The sequence below is a fragment of the Uloborus diversus genome, chromosome 2 (assembly GCF_026930045.1).
Source record: "Uloborus diversus isolate 005 chromosome 2, Udiv.v.3.1, whole genome shotgun sequence".
Classification (NCBI taxonomy): Eukaryota; Metazoa; Arthropoda; class Arachnida; order Araneae; family Uloboridae; genus Uloborus; species Uloborus diversus.
The window spans coordinates 78164115-78179665 of NC_072732.1; the positions used below are offsets into that span (position 1 = coordinate 78164115).

General features: G+C 33.5%; 1 protein-coding gene across 1 annotated transcript in view; it reads right to left on the reverse strand.

Annotated features, from left to right (window-relative positions):
- Window positions 1-15551, reverse strand: part of LOC129235242 (rho GTPase-activating protein 26-like) — a 235843-nt gene that overhangs the window by 36804 nt on the left and 183488 nt on the right. Inside the window, exon 6 of the mRNA XM_054868951.1 lies at window positions 904-1014. Coding sequence (XP_054724926.1) covers window positions 904-1014 — 111 coding nt within the window. The remainder of the gene's footprint in view (window positions 1-903; window positions 1015-15551) is intronic.

Consider the following 15551-nt stretch of genomic DNA (forward strand, 5'->3'; position numbering starts at 1 on the left):
AAAAAATAATCATTATGATCATTAGTCGGCCAATTATAAACAGCCGATTAATCGGTAATCGGCCAATTTGCTTATCGGTACATCTCTACTCCCAAACACGTTTCAAGACTGTTGGAAGCTCATAACTTTTACTGCTTTGGGAAAGGTATTCCATGTAATCTCAAAAAATGTACCTGCAATTTGCTTGCGATTTTGCATTGCAAATGACAAAATCAACATTTGTTAATGTTTGTTAAACATTGATTTTGACATTTATTTTTCCTGTGAAAAAAATATTTTTTTTTTTAAAGATCGTATTTGCATGTTGTACCATGCATGTTTTCACACATGCTTCTGACGTTATCGTCGCATTATCTGTGACAAGATAAAATCGAATTCAACTTCCAATCTTATCTCTTATTTTAATGTCTATGAGCATTAATAAAAATATAAGTACACATTTTTGGCTTATTTAATTGAAAAAAGTAGTTGGTTTTAAGTTTAATTAAATTATAAGCAGAAACAAAGCTACGTATTCCATAAGCATAAAATTAAATCTTTGATTTTGAACGCGAACGATTTTTTTTTCTTTTTAAATCGAAGTTATTTTAACCATAATTTTTTTTTCAAGGTGATCAAATTGGCCAACCTTGTTTAACAAAGTATAATTGAGCACACAAATAAAAATACCACATTGGAGCAAACGAAAAAAATTACGAAATGCAAATGAGAAAACGAAAATAGCATTTAAAATTATCTTTTTCATGAGATTTAGTGGCACAGAAAGTTGCCTGCCTGCAACACTGTTCATTAAATTTTGAGAAAAAATGCAAATTCGTCATTATTTTAGAAGAATATAATTTAAATATATGAAGTAGTGCCTAAAACGCTCAATATATGAGCACAATTTAAAAAACAACTTACAGTTTCAACAAATTCAAACTTCTTTCGTTCTTGGACTTCTTGCAAAAAAATTATGTACTCAAGAGAGGCATGAAAGAAGTGTTTTTGCTCCATTTCCAAACTGGCATCAGCCTGAAAGAAAGAAAGGGGGAGGTGGGATAAATAAAATGAACAAAAATAATATAGTCATGCACTATATAACCAAAAGTATTGGGACTTTCAAAAATTCATTTTTACGATTTCTTGAGAAATAAAATACTAATTGCTCTGTAATTTTTTTTTCACATAAAAGGTATACCCCAGCTGTCATTTTAAAGTAAAAATTAACTTTACTATTCATTTTAGGGACCAGCAACAAATTGAGGAAACAAAAAAGGTTTTTGATTATCTTTCATTGTAAATAGCAGGGAATAAGCTATAAATTTCAGAACAAAGTTAACGAACTGTGTAGAATTTATTTTTATATTTTCCTGAAAGTATCTCTTATACCCACGGAGATATTAGCATATCTTTCAAAAATACAGATTGTTTTTGAAGGTTTTCGGCTCATAACAGGCAGAGTTTTTCGTCACACATTACTATACTTTCAGAATATTTGACAGCATACAAAAGAAACAAAATAATAAAATTTTAAGATAAAATATTGAAAATTGGATGAAATATGAACGTTTAAAGAAGTTAATTTTTCACTGCGCATGCGCAAAAGATAGCAATTTATGTACTTCATAATCCAAAGCCCAGATAGATCCTGCAACTCATAAAAAAAATTCAACTCGATATTAAAAAAAACTTATAAGCGATTTAATGAGCCGAATTTCCAAAATTCTTAGATACGCGACGAACGGTAAGGGATCGTTCGCAAACCGGCAACACTTTCCAGTTATCGTGCAGAGCGATTCATAATAAAAACGGGTTATTTGCGAGCGATTTCACACAATTCATTGCCTATCCAAGAATTATTGAAATTCGGTTCATTAGATCACTGATACCTTTTAAAATTTCAAAGATATCGGTGGAATTTTTAAATGAGTTGCAGGATCTATCTGGGCTTTGGATTATAAAGATAATATGTAAATTGCCATCTTTCCGCATGCGCAGTGAAAATTAATTGCTTTAAACGTTCATATTTCATTAAACTTTCAATCTTTTAATTTCAAATTTTATGATTATGTTCCTCTTGTATGCTGTCAAATATTCTAAAAGTTTAGTAACGTTTGAGGGAAAACTCCGCGTGTTATGAGCCGATAACCTTCAAATAAAATTCGTATTTTTGAAAGAAATGCTTATATCTCTGTGGGTGTAATAGATACTTTTACGAAATTATAAAAGTAAATTCTAGATAGTTCGTTAACTTATTTCTGAAATTTATAGCTTATTCCCAGCTAAGTACAATGAAGGATGATCAAAAACCTATTTTTGTTTTCTCAATTTGTCGCTGGTCCCCTAAATGAATAGTAGATTCAATTTTTATTGGAAAATGACAATCAGAGTATACCTTTTATGTCAAACAAATTACAGAGCTATTGGCAAGGGTGTTCATATAGAAAGGCAAGGGGGGGGGAGGGCTCGAGCCCCCGTTAGAAATTAGAACTTCCTTGCTTTTAGTACTTTTTTCTTTGCAAAAATGTTAAAACATTTCTTTTCCAGCTGTTAATGAATAAGTTATTAAAAATGTCAAATTTTTATGACTATAATCTATCCTGAAATCGGTTTCCATGGGGAAAATATTCTGCTAAACCATGGTTAAAATATTTGAGCCCCCCCCCCCCACTTTATAATTTTGCATACGGGCGCCCATGGCTATTGGTCTCTTATTTCTCGAGAAATGCGTAAAAGTATGAATTTTTCAAAATGTCCCCAATACTTTTGGTCATATATTCAATTAGTAAACGTTTACCTGAAAATAAAACTGAATGAGAAGGAAAAAAGTTGAGCACACAACGCACAAATTAACAACTATAGTTGGGGCAAACTTAACCTGGCAGCGTCGTAATGCTGTGATTAGGATTTGGGTATCCTTTACAATTCTACAAGGTTAGGCTTGCCCTAACTATAGATTGAGCAAAGTACAGTTTAAATTTGTTTCGTGCATTCGCTCACATGCTTTGAGATAAGAACAAATCAAAAGCCTTCCATTTAATGCCAATTTTAGTGATAAATGAGAACAAATTTTCACCAGAATACGTTGTAGTTGTAATAAAGAGTGAATACATTACTAAAACTCCATTTTAAAATGTCAAAACTGAAACTGAAGTAATAAGGTCGTATTCTTAACTTATTTCCCTTAATTTTCTGCCTGCAAAAGCAGCACGCTGAATCGAAAATCCATCTGTCTTTGAAAGCTCAGTCAAATGCGAATCCAGCTTGTGGATTTGGAAGGGGTCATTACCGGAAGGGGGGGGGGGGGGTAAACAAAATATTCGAGTGCAAACAGGGGTTCTGAGGCAAAAATTTCAAAATATGTCTCCAAAATTCAGTTTTGGGATATATACAGTCGCTCGGGGAGGGGGGAGGGGGCATGACCTCATGAATCCAAGCTTGAGCTCCGTACTGGGAAAATAGTTTAGTTGAACTTCTTGACGAAAAATAGCTATTGGGACACGGTTTTTGTCTTCGTTTGGTCGGGTCGTCAAACTGATATATGTTTAACATAATTTTTAAGGAAAACTAATTTATTTGAACGTTTTGGAAGGGTGACCAGAAACAGAGGTTAAACTGCGTAAACAATAGGCGTAAACATTCTAGCATTGCTGCATTAATTTGTTATTCATTGAGAGCTAAAAGTTCAAAACGGAGAAAAAAAAAAAAAAGAATAAGTTATTTATTTTATTGTCCATGCTTTGCTACAGCTGCATGATTCAGCTACCAAATTGGTTTCCAGTCTATATAAATTGTCATGCTTGTAGGAGCAAAAGCTTAGTTATTTCAGATAATAAAAAATTCAACATATTTTTAAAAAGTGATCCGGTATAATGCTAAAATTGTTAGTTTAATTTGCTAAAAATAGGCATAAGTCTTTACAAAAATCAAATTCTAAAAGTACTATTTATGTGCTTAAATGATCAAAACGATCTTTCTCGAAACTTCGCTGTTTTTGTCTCAAAAAAGTTCTTGAAATTGCAGCCTAACAGCCAAAAAGACAGGTTTGTTCACTGTTAACTTGGAAACGCTAGAGCTTTAAAGAAAAATATAATGTGAACATTACACTACGCCCTTGTACGATTATTAAATAATCGATGTATGTTAAAAATCACTCAAAAGAATGGATACGTGTACTCATGCTCGTGCGTTATAAATACAGTGAAATCCTGTTACAACGAACGCCAAGGGACAGAATATTTCGCTCATTGTAACGGAAATCTAGTTAAAATAGAATTTAAGCAATGTAATGCAAAGTAAATCAGGACTGAGAATTTATTTCGTTGAAACGGATACTTCGTTCTATTGGTATTCGTTGTAAAGGGATTTCACTGTATTTCGTTGTTTTGGTATTTGTTGTAGAGTGATTTCACTCTAATGCCTTTTAAACAGAGATGCATATCCCCCCCCCCCCAAAAAAAAAAAGATAAAACTCTCTAAACACTTCTACAAAATTTCAATGCCACAATTTGTGCCATGAATCTCCCTTGTGGGAATCCCTGTCTTAAATAGTATAAGAACTTCTAAAAAAGTCATATTCTTAAAATACCTGCAGAACAAACAGAGATGTTTTCTTAAAACTTAGATGCATCGACAAATCGAAATCTTGCCAATTTGTTGAGCAATGATTCATCTTCGGATGGTTAAATGGTGAAAATATATGTGTTTGAAATGTTTACCTGAGTTAGAATAGCGTTATAGATTTGGCGCAAATTTCCAAAGCCAAAGTTTCAAAAATGGTTAATTTTTTAAAAGTTCTAGACAAAAATTTTAAATTTGTAAGGACAAAAATAGGGCTGAATTCCCGATGAATTTTAACCTATGAAATGTTTTGTTCAAAAGATAGTCATCAGCATATTACCGTCCCACATTTTATTTACTGATTTGAACAAATGCTTTGTTCAATTTTGTTCAAAAATATAAGATCCTTCCTCGACGACACGACTTCAAAACTCCTTATTTAACAGGTAGACTTGCTCCTTTGAGCACACAGTTTCAGAAATATATTAAATGTAAAACATGCATATGAAAGGATTCTTTACTCGTTTACTATCAAAATATTATTTGAACATATTGAAATAATTTTAAAAGCATCTAGAGGCGATATTCAAAACTTCTAATCTTAGGAATATCAACAACACTAAAATTGAAAGGATTCAATAAATAAATAAATAAATAAATAAATAATTTTTTTTTAAATGCAGGCGTCCTAAATATGTTCCTACTTTTTTTTTATTTGAGAGACAGAAAAAACAATATTCTTAGTAACAACAAAAACATTTCGTTATAGTAAAGGCTTATGATCATATCGATATCGATGGTTGTATGAATATGGTTTAGTTCTTAAAATCAAAAATTGCGAAAAAATTAAAGTGCTTTTCAACTGCACCCCCAACCCCCAGACCGATTTTATCCTTAAGATAAATGATAACTATGAAGAAGTTTTTTGTTCTTTCTTAATTTTAGTATAATGAGGTCGTTTCCAATATTTTAAAAGTTTTTTTTCTGAAAGAGCATGCTTAAAAACATAGGATATAACCATTTTTTAAATAATTTGTTTAATATTTTTAAAAAAATACTTAAATCGTTTTTTTTTTTTATTATTTACATTTCTTGCCGATGACATCACAAATGATGAAATGCAATTCTGTGTTGCCATTTTCACAGAGCAAAACATTTAATTCGCATCTTTACTCACGTGTATTGGCAACGATATGGTTGATAACAAGCGTAGAGCGAAATTTTAATTAGCTTCTTGATTATCATAACGTGGAAACGCGGTACAGAGATGCGCCAAAAAGCATCATTTGTGACGTCATAAAGACCACGCCTTGTTTGAAAAATCGGACATTTAAAAAAATTAATTAAAAAATAACTGTCGGGAAAATGAAAGAATTTTCTTTGTCATGTTATTATTATTATTTTTTTTTCTCATTCTATCAATTTCAGTGATTAAAACTACTATTTTTGACTGAAGGAAACAACCCCATTACCATTAGTTTTGCTTTATTTGTCCATGCTTGAAAACATTTGTTTTAATTCTGATATGATAAACCTAGTATATTCCATTGAGAAGGAATAGATGGAGAGAGTGCAACCCTACTATCCCGATACGGCAACAGTACCATGTGACATGGGCAGCAATATCGAGTTGACCGTAACCGCTGAAGAAGTTTTCATTTGCTAAAGCCATGAATGATAGAAACAGTTAACTCTAGAAGGGAAAAATTAGATTTATAGCATTAGTGCAGTTTTGGTTGCGTTCGACGAGCACGACCGAGAGCGACCGGTTAGTTAATCACGTGACACCTAATGATCACGTGTTCCAATCAACCAATCAACTGCTTAGAATGGTAACCGGTTGGGTAACCGGTTGATCATAGAACGCTGCGGTTTGTAACTGGTTACTTACCGGTCGACCGGTGAGGTTCGTCGAACGCAACCATTGTAGTATTATAAACTGAAAAAAAAAAAAGATACACCAGAAGGTCCAGTAACTTTTCACAGGTATGTACGAATGTTTTTTTACTTCTAAATAAAAAAAAGAAAACTTATCTATGCATTCAACGAGTACATATCCCACAGTTGTCTATAATTTTTAAGTTTTTGTACTGATTTTACCTATAAATGTAATAAAACATTGTATATCATGAATGCAAATAACATTTTAGTTCCATGCAAACACTTTCTACTTAACTATTAATTAATTTAACGGTTCTCAAGTATTTTGTGTACATTTGCTTTGTTGGCGAGTAGCTTCTAGCCAAGTTCCTGTGAACAGTTGATGCGTTTAAAACAAGTTTTAGATTTGATTGAATTTAAACATTAGTATGCCTGCGTATGAAATAATTTCAAAATATTGATTACAAGACATAAGAATCCATAAATTTTCAGTCAATAACAAAACATTTTAAACATATATTTCTATATACCCGTCATTACAAGGAATAAACATCAAAACAAATGAAAAATGCAGTTACATTATATTTTAAAGTCCGGGAAGAAGGGGAGAGGGGGAGTCCAATTATTTAAATCTGGAAAAAGGTTCGCGGCGTTGCCTATGCCAGTAACAATAATCAGAAACGATACCTTTTAGAACTTATCTTTCAGCATTGCTCAAAACTCTGTTAATCTTCTAATAATTCTTATAGGGAAAGTTTCAGTACTATTTCTTAAAAAAACACACACACGCGCTCAATTTAACTAGAACGATGAACAACAATAAAAACTCAACACAATAATTCAGGCTGAAAACTTTCGCTTACTCACAACACAATTCGCAACTCCAACGAACTATAGGGGCACTGCAGTCACTGACTAATGGCGAACGAAAAAACTAAAACAAACCCATGTGGTAACGAAGAAAATGGTAATAAGTCTAGTAAATTTTGTTAGTATGAATGATTTTTTCGCTTTATTCTTTTTAAATTAATTTTCAAAGTCTTGCGGATATTCTGGCCCACGTAGAAAGAAATGAGAATTCAAGAAGCATTACTAAACGTCAAAGATTAATGCAAACTACGTAGTTCGTAGTTCTAAGCAGCTATTTCCACGATGTTGAATTCGATATTTATCAATTCTTGATAAAACTAAATAATAATTGTGGCCTGACAAGAATAACAATTAATGCTAGAAAATTCAATATGACATTACAAATTATTATCGAAAGAAGATGATACTTTTTTGCCTTGCTTGGCTAGCACTTATTGTTTTGCATTTGTAGCTGAGTTATTTCTCTCGAATTCCCGAATCGGTAATTAAAAATTTTTCTGTTTCGATTTTTCTATTTTCTGAGCTACGATTTAATTGTGTCATGTTATGCGAATCATCAACAAAATTCTCACGGATATATGGTGGTAGTTTTCTTTTCAGTTGATTGACCATTATTTCTTTTTACTTATCGAATTCTGTAATCTTACTACCATTTTATTCCACTCATGATAAAAATTAAAAATGATATAAAAACGCGAAATCTCGCCAAGGATTCTTAGCTCGCACAATACTAAAACTATAACCCTAAACAAATTTGGCGAAACCTTTCAGCTGAGAATAAAAGCAACAAAATAAATTCTTCCTCGGTTAAACATTTTTCATTTCGTTCTACGATAATATATTCACGAAAAAATTTTGCATACTGTCTATTCCAACTAAATGCTGTTGTAAAATATGGTTTGTTAAATTAATTTAAGATTAAAAAAACCCATATTCTTACAAATTCACACAAAACAATAAAATTTTTACCTGGTATAACGTTATCCAAGTTTGTTAATCCAAAGTTTTCGGGTGTTAACGCGCTTTCACCATTTCTCAATCAAATCACTTTTTAGAGGGAAATAATGAAAACTAACATTACTTTGAGGAGCTCGAACACTTTCTGTTGCTGAAAGCAATCTAAGACACATCGATTGCGTTAATAAATACTCAGAATAAACTGCCTATGTTTAAGTCAACAGACTTACGTGAAACGCTATGTGGCAATGTTTTAGTTTTTCCGGCAGTTTTGTAAATCACCGCAAGGTAGCGTATTCGAGCGCTGGAGTTGCGATATTCGCAACTCCAACAAACTATAGGGGGCGCTGCAGCCACTGTCTAATGGCCGAGGAAAAAACTAAAACAAACGCACGCTGTAACATATAAACTGCTTCTAAACTTAGGAAATGATAGATATTTTTGTTCGCATGTATGATTTTTTGTTCTTTATTCATTTGAAAAGATTTTTCAAAGTCTTTTTGTTATTCTGACCCATGTAGAAAGAGATTAGAAATCAAAAAGTATTACGAAAGTAAAAAATTATGCAGAACACACAGTAAGTTGTTCTGAAGCAGCCATTTTCACGATGTTGAATTCGGAATTCATAAATTTTTGGTTCGCTTCGAACGGCATTTTCATTTTGTACCGTTTTTTCTATGCATTAGTACATATTAAGTTCAGTTTCGTGACATTTCCGGCATTTGTTGACATTTTTGTCACATAGTGCACATACGTGGCAGACTGTCAAGAGTAACCTTTGACACTAGATAATTTATTTCTATGACTATATGATTGGATATCAGAAGAAATCATGCATTTAATTCATTCGTCATGGAAATGATTTACCTGATATGCGAAATCTTGTCAAGATACATTATTCTTTCACACAATTTTAAAACCATAACCCTATAAGCAGATTTTTGGCGAACTTTTATCTTTTATTGCTCAAATTCTTAACGTTCTTTCTGGATTTTTCAATCTGTTCTGCGATAAATATTTTCAAGAAAATTTATTTGCATACTGTCTATTTCAGTAGAATACTGTAGTAACAAAGGTTATTTAAATCATTTATGTGGAATTAGGTTAAGGAAAGTGTCCAGTCAATGTTGTTATGTTCGTTTTTTTTTCATCGAATTGAAAAACTGATATTTATTCAAATTCACTCAGAACAAGATAAATAAAATGTGTACTCACAGTTTATATCAGATATTTTTGATGTTACGCTGTTGCGGATGACGATTCCAAATGATGAATTACGCAAAAAAAAAAAAAAAAAAAAAATACACATAACAAAACTATTTGGTTTGCCCAAAATGAACACATGGAACGCAATGTTTTAGTTTTGTCGGCAGTTTTGTAAATCTCCGCAAGGTAGCGTATTCGAGCGCTGGAGTTGCGAATACGTATTGAAACACTTTGATTCGAATACACTATGAGTTTTCCTGTTAAAAACATTTCTAGTAGGAATTAATTCAAACACAACTGTAAATTTGACATTGTTTTTACAATAAGAATTAGTTTTCTTTTTACACATATGTCTCTCAAAACTAGTGGATCTCCTTGTAAATGATTTTACTATGTTTTATTACATAAACTCTTTTTGCAAATTTACCCTTAGGAAAAAAAATGCAAGTGCTCAGCTACTGTTAGCCATTAGATATTTAACTTTGAAAAAGTGCTTTGCTTCGCTTTTATACTAAAAGTTATAACAAATGTGATGCTATTTAGTAAACAAATACGCATTTTAAAAACATGGAGATAGACCACTTTTACAATGAACGATACACATGAGAGTTATGAGTTGTTGTGAAACATTTATTTTAACACAGAAAATAGTAATTTTATATTATTAAACTTTTGAGACCCCAGAAACAGATCCGCGCTTTTTATACTTTTTCAGGAGGCGGGGAGAGGATCAAATGCAATATACACTGCTTGACAATTGCTAAGGAACAATCACGTTTTTTGGAATAGTTATGAATAGATAATGATTAAAGAAACAGAACGAAATATATAGTTAGTAGGGAAGATGTGCCTTTATTATAAGTACAAAATAATACAGATATTACTGCATCAATGAAGTAAACACTTAAAAATAAAATAATAATCCTACTTAAATGATTTTTATACAACCACAAAAAAATGATCTAGGTCAGAATGATGGAGACATGAGTACCTTAATATGATGTATGAATACCAGGGACACTAAAGCACAATTTACATCTGTTTTCCATACTCCCCACTAATTATTGAGGAGTGCTTTGGTGGATGTTTTCCTACTCCTCTCTCAATGCGGATTTGAGTTCTTGTACTGTTCTGGGAGGTACGGTTCTTAACGCAACACGTCTGCCAAGAGCCTCCCAGGCAAGTTCAATTGGATTTAAGTCGGGAAAGTAAGCAGGCCACTGCATACGGAGAATGTTTTCACTTTGCAATGTGTCTGACACTTCAATGCTCCAGTGTGGCCATGTATCTTCATCTGCAAAGAGAAAGTCTGGACCTACAGCCCCCCTAAAAAGACGAACATGGTCCAGCATAACATCTCTGCAATACATTTGCGACCTATCGCTTTCTTATTCAAAAATGTGAAGTGATGTTCTGCCATTGTGCATGATGCCTGCCCACACCATGACGCCTGGGCCATACCGATCACGCTCGCAAACAAATTTTTATGCATAACGTGTTCCACGCTCTCTCCACAGTAGTTGGTGACCAGAATCACTTGTCACACTGAAACAAGATTCGTCAGAGAACATCACTCTAGACCAATTTTGACGATCCCACCAACATGTTCCTTACACCAGCGTAATCTCTCTCGACGATGGCGTGGTTGAACTTGGATGCAACGTACGGGCTTCAGTGCATACAAACCGACATTATTTACTCGTCGTGAGATGGTTCTTGCAGAAACATGCGTACCGGTAGCGGTTAGCTTAGATTGCAACTATCTGTCCAGGAGTGAAATTTCTGTTCATTTCTGCCACGAGGGCTACAAAGCGATCCTCTGAAGGTGTGGTGCTTCTACCACGACCCCCGGCATGCTTTTGCGAAACATTTCCACCTTCAGCGGTCTTCTTTAATCGGGAGATGCCACTTTTTGATACACATATTGCAGCAGCCACAGTGGTGACACTTGACCTGCTTCCTGTCGTTCAACCGCTCGTCCACGATCGTAGATACTCAAATGATGTCTTGCTGACATTTTACTCTTAAGTATTTCAAGAACCAAACAGAATTTCAGAGAAAAGTCTTTTTTAACATCCAGCACTATTTTTGTTAAAAACCAAACAGCGTGAATTTTCGTACGAATCTTGAGCGTGTATGCACTGTCTTTTATACAGATAACGAGTCTTGGTCTACCACGCCATCTAAACTTGAATTTGTTTCCATTGGCCAGGTGGTTGAGGTACAAATTTGCATAAATCACTTGTTCCTTAGCAATTGTCAAGCAGTGTATATACGGTGATTCAAAACTCTTAGGAAATACTTTAAGAGGTGATGTAAAAGCTCATTTGGAGCAGAAGTCACACAGACACCAAAATCTGTCGCCAATTGTTCCTACGTTAATAGACCAAAAAGTCTCTTTATCGTAAAAATTTCGTATTTTTTGAAGCTACTAAAATCGCTGCAAAACAGAAAAAATCCTGTAACATGATATTAGAGTCGAAATGGACTTCACCCACTTTAACTCTGAATGCCAAATTTAATGGCGAAATACAAGCGCTGTAACGTAAAAAAAATGAATAAATAAAATAAAATAAATGAGCATCCAGCATCTAGCGTTCATTTGAATTTTGATGTCTAGAATTCAAATTATGTTTTTCGCAATCACGAATTGATATACGACCTTACTCGTTAAGTTACTTGTTTCTACAAATGGATTGGAATGCCAGTCATAATATGACGGGGGCCAAGAAGTTTGCACCCGTCATATTATGACTGGTGATTTTGTAGAATAGGTAACGCGAGGCACATCCGTAAAAAAAGAAGGGTGACTAGGATGCGGTAATTAAGATAAAGATTTTATGACCGATATATACCAGTACACGTATCGCAAAGATTATTTACAGCGTGTAGCGTTATGTATTTTTATCAATCTTAAAATGGGAATTAGTAATCTGAAAATTTTGTATTTAGATGAAGTTTCGCTGATTAAACTCAATTACGCAGGTATTTTTTCCTGAAAAAAAAACGTAATTTTACACCAAAAAAAAAAAAAAAAAACTTTTTTCAAAGTAAAGTCTGCAAATGCATGAATAAAATCAAACTGCAGACGATTTGTGACCATGATGACAAAAATTTCGCTCTGTAAATAAATATTAAAAACAACCATTATCATGGTAATCTGAAAAATCAGAGCAACATCGACTTTAGTCAAATGGGGATAATAAGCAATTCGTGATTGCTCAAAAAAATACATTGTTAGATAAAACAACCGGAAGACAATAAATACACGGACATTGCTGATAATAATGCCCAGCTTTGATAATCTATTAAAACGTTATAAATATTTCATCAAGTTTAAATATATTTTACGCTTTTTAAAATTTTTCCTTGCATATAAGCTCATTCTAAAAGTTCTTAGATTCAAGGGAGGGGGTGGGAAGGAGAGGGAGGGTAGAGGTCATTGAGAATTTTAAAAGAAAACTATGTATGTTACTTAATATTAATATATCTTGATCGAATAGAGTTAAAATCTTTCAAATATATGGCAATGAAAAAAAAAGAGGAAAAGAAAATCTCTACATAGTATAAAATGAAGTTTCCAAAAAGCGTCTGTTTGTTTGAACGCGCTAAACTCGAGAACTGCCTGGCCAATTTCGCTGAAATTTTCACAGTATCTTTTTTTTTTCAGCACCAGAAAGGTTTGCAGGCCTGTTCGAAAAACATTCGATGAGTAGTTTTTTTTACTTCCTTTTACAACTAGTATGTTGTGGCCATCACGAAACTTTCTTCTATATCTTTCTTGTGAATTCTGATCAATCCCTATGCTTGAAAAGAATGCAATATTCCCAGCAAAAAAAAAAAAAAAAACTTGACGACCGTCCGAATTCCTGAATTCCCGCAAAAGCAAAGCAAAGAACGACTTGAAAGTTATTTTAAAAGCCTTGCTTGAATTAATTAGATGTTTTATTTGTTAACAAACATAAAATGGCAACAGTTATTAATTTTAAATCATTGCGATAACATTTCCGATTATCTCCCGAAAATTAAAATCACGTGAAATAAGCAGACGAGAATATTGTAATTTATCTTTCTTATTGTTGCATTTATAAAGCTATTTTTATTAACACAAAAAAAAAATCAGACCCCCATGGAGCGATTGGCGCCAAAATTGAAACAACGCCTATTTACAAATAGATTCACATTTATTCCAAATTTCATCCAGAACGTAGCATTACTTCTTGAGAAATGGCACTCACAATGAAAAAAAAAGAACATTCGATTGCGCCACCCCCTTTTCAGTTTTTGACACCAAAATAAAATCAACTCTTATACCCACTAAGGTCTACTTGCCGATAAATTTTTCTTTCATTCCGTTCATTATTTCTTGAGATACAGCAGTCACAATTGACGACAAAAAACGTTCTATAGCTCAACCCCCGTTTGAGTTATTGCCACCAAAATTGAATCAGCACCTGTTCCTGTTAATGGCAACATATGGTCCAAATTTTATTTGATTCCGCCAGTTACTTCCTGAGGAATAGCAAGCACGCGTAACTCAAAAAACGTCCCATTGCTCCACCCCCCTTGGAGGAATTCGCGCCAAAAACCAATGGGCACAAGTTCACATAGGGGCACATATGTGTACCAAATTTCGTTCGATTTCGTGCGGTAGTTTTTGCTGTAGAGCGGCCACAAAAAACTGGTCACACACAGACGTGACACACACACATACACACATACATACACACACACATACATACACACACACATACATACACACACACAGACAGACAGACATTTTCCAAAAATAGTCGAAATGGACTCAGCACACCTCAAAACGTTCGAATCCGTCAAAATTCGAAATTCGAAAATTTGCACGAATCCAATACTTTCTTCTATATATTAGATATAGAAGAAAGTAAAAAAGGAAGTATTGTATTCGCGAAAACATTTTCACTCAAAAATCGGCCTTAATTTCCATTTTGCTCACCCCCGAATGAATGTTGAGATTTTTTTTCGACCCGACCACACGTGGATATATGCCTAGGAGCGTACAGACACCAGAAATATCCATTTTGACGATCCCCGAGTTAATTACAACGAGTTTTCTAGTGACGTCCGCATGTACGTATGTATATGTGTGAGTGTGTATGTACGTATGTATCTCGCATAACTCAAAAACGGTATGTCCTAGAAAGGTGAAATTTGGTACGTAGACTCCTAGTGGGGTCTAATTGTGTACCTTCCCGTTTGGTTACAGTCGGATGTTCCTAAGGGGGTCTTTTACACCTTTTTGGAGGGAAATCATTATTAATTTCAATGCTAACTCAAGTGGTGTTATAATTTGTCAACCACTTGGCAATATATCGCCAAGGTTTTTGGTTGGCCGCCAAGTTTTGTCAAATTTTATGATTTTTTAATTATTTTTTTAATTTTTAAGTCTGGTTTTAATTTGGTTAATGTAAGAGTTAACCACTGAATCACATTAAAATTGCCAATAATGGGGAAATAAATCTGTGTAAAACGTTTTTTGGCTTTGGTTCGCAAGAAACTAGGGGTGAAAATATTTAGTGTTTCCTTGCTTACTCCAAGGCGCTATTATCATTAAGCTAGGTTAAATTGAAGCAAGATTGTTGAATATACGTCACTTGACAAAAGTTTTATTTTCAAGGTGGACCTGGCAAAGACGGGCAACGCAGCTCGTTAAATTCGAAACTCCAACGAACTATAGATGGCACTACAGCCATCGTCTAATGGCGGAAGAAAAAGGTAAAACAAACGCATGCCGTAGCGTATAAAGTGCTAATAAGGCTCGGAATTTTTGTTTAATGTATGTTTCTGTTGTTTTTTTCTTTTGAAATTAATTTTTTTAATCTTGTGTTTATTCTGGCCTACGTAGAAAGAAATGAAAATTCAAGAAGCATTACTAAACGTCAGAAAATGCAAATGCAAAGTTTGTCAATCCAGAGTTTTCTTGTGTTTACGCTTTCGCCATTTACGACAATCAACTCAATTTTTAGAGGGAAATAATGAAAACTGACATTATTTAGATAAGCTCGAGAATATCATTCAGGGATGAAACAATTTTTATAGCTGAAAGCAATCTAAGACAC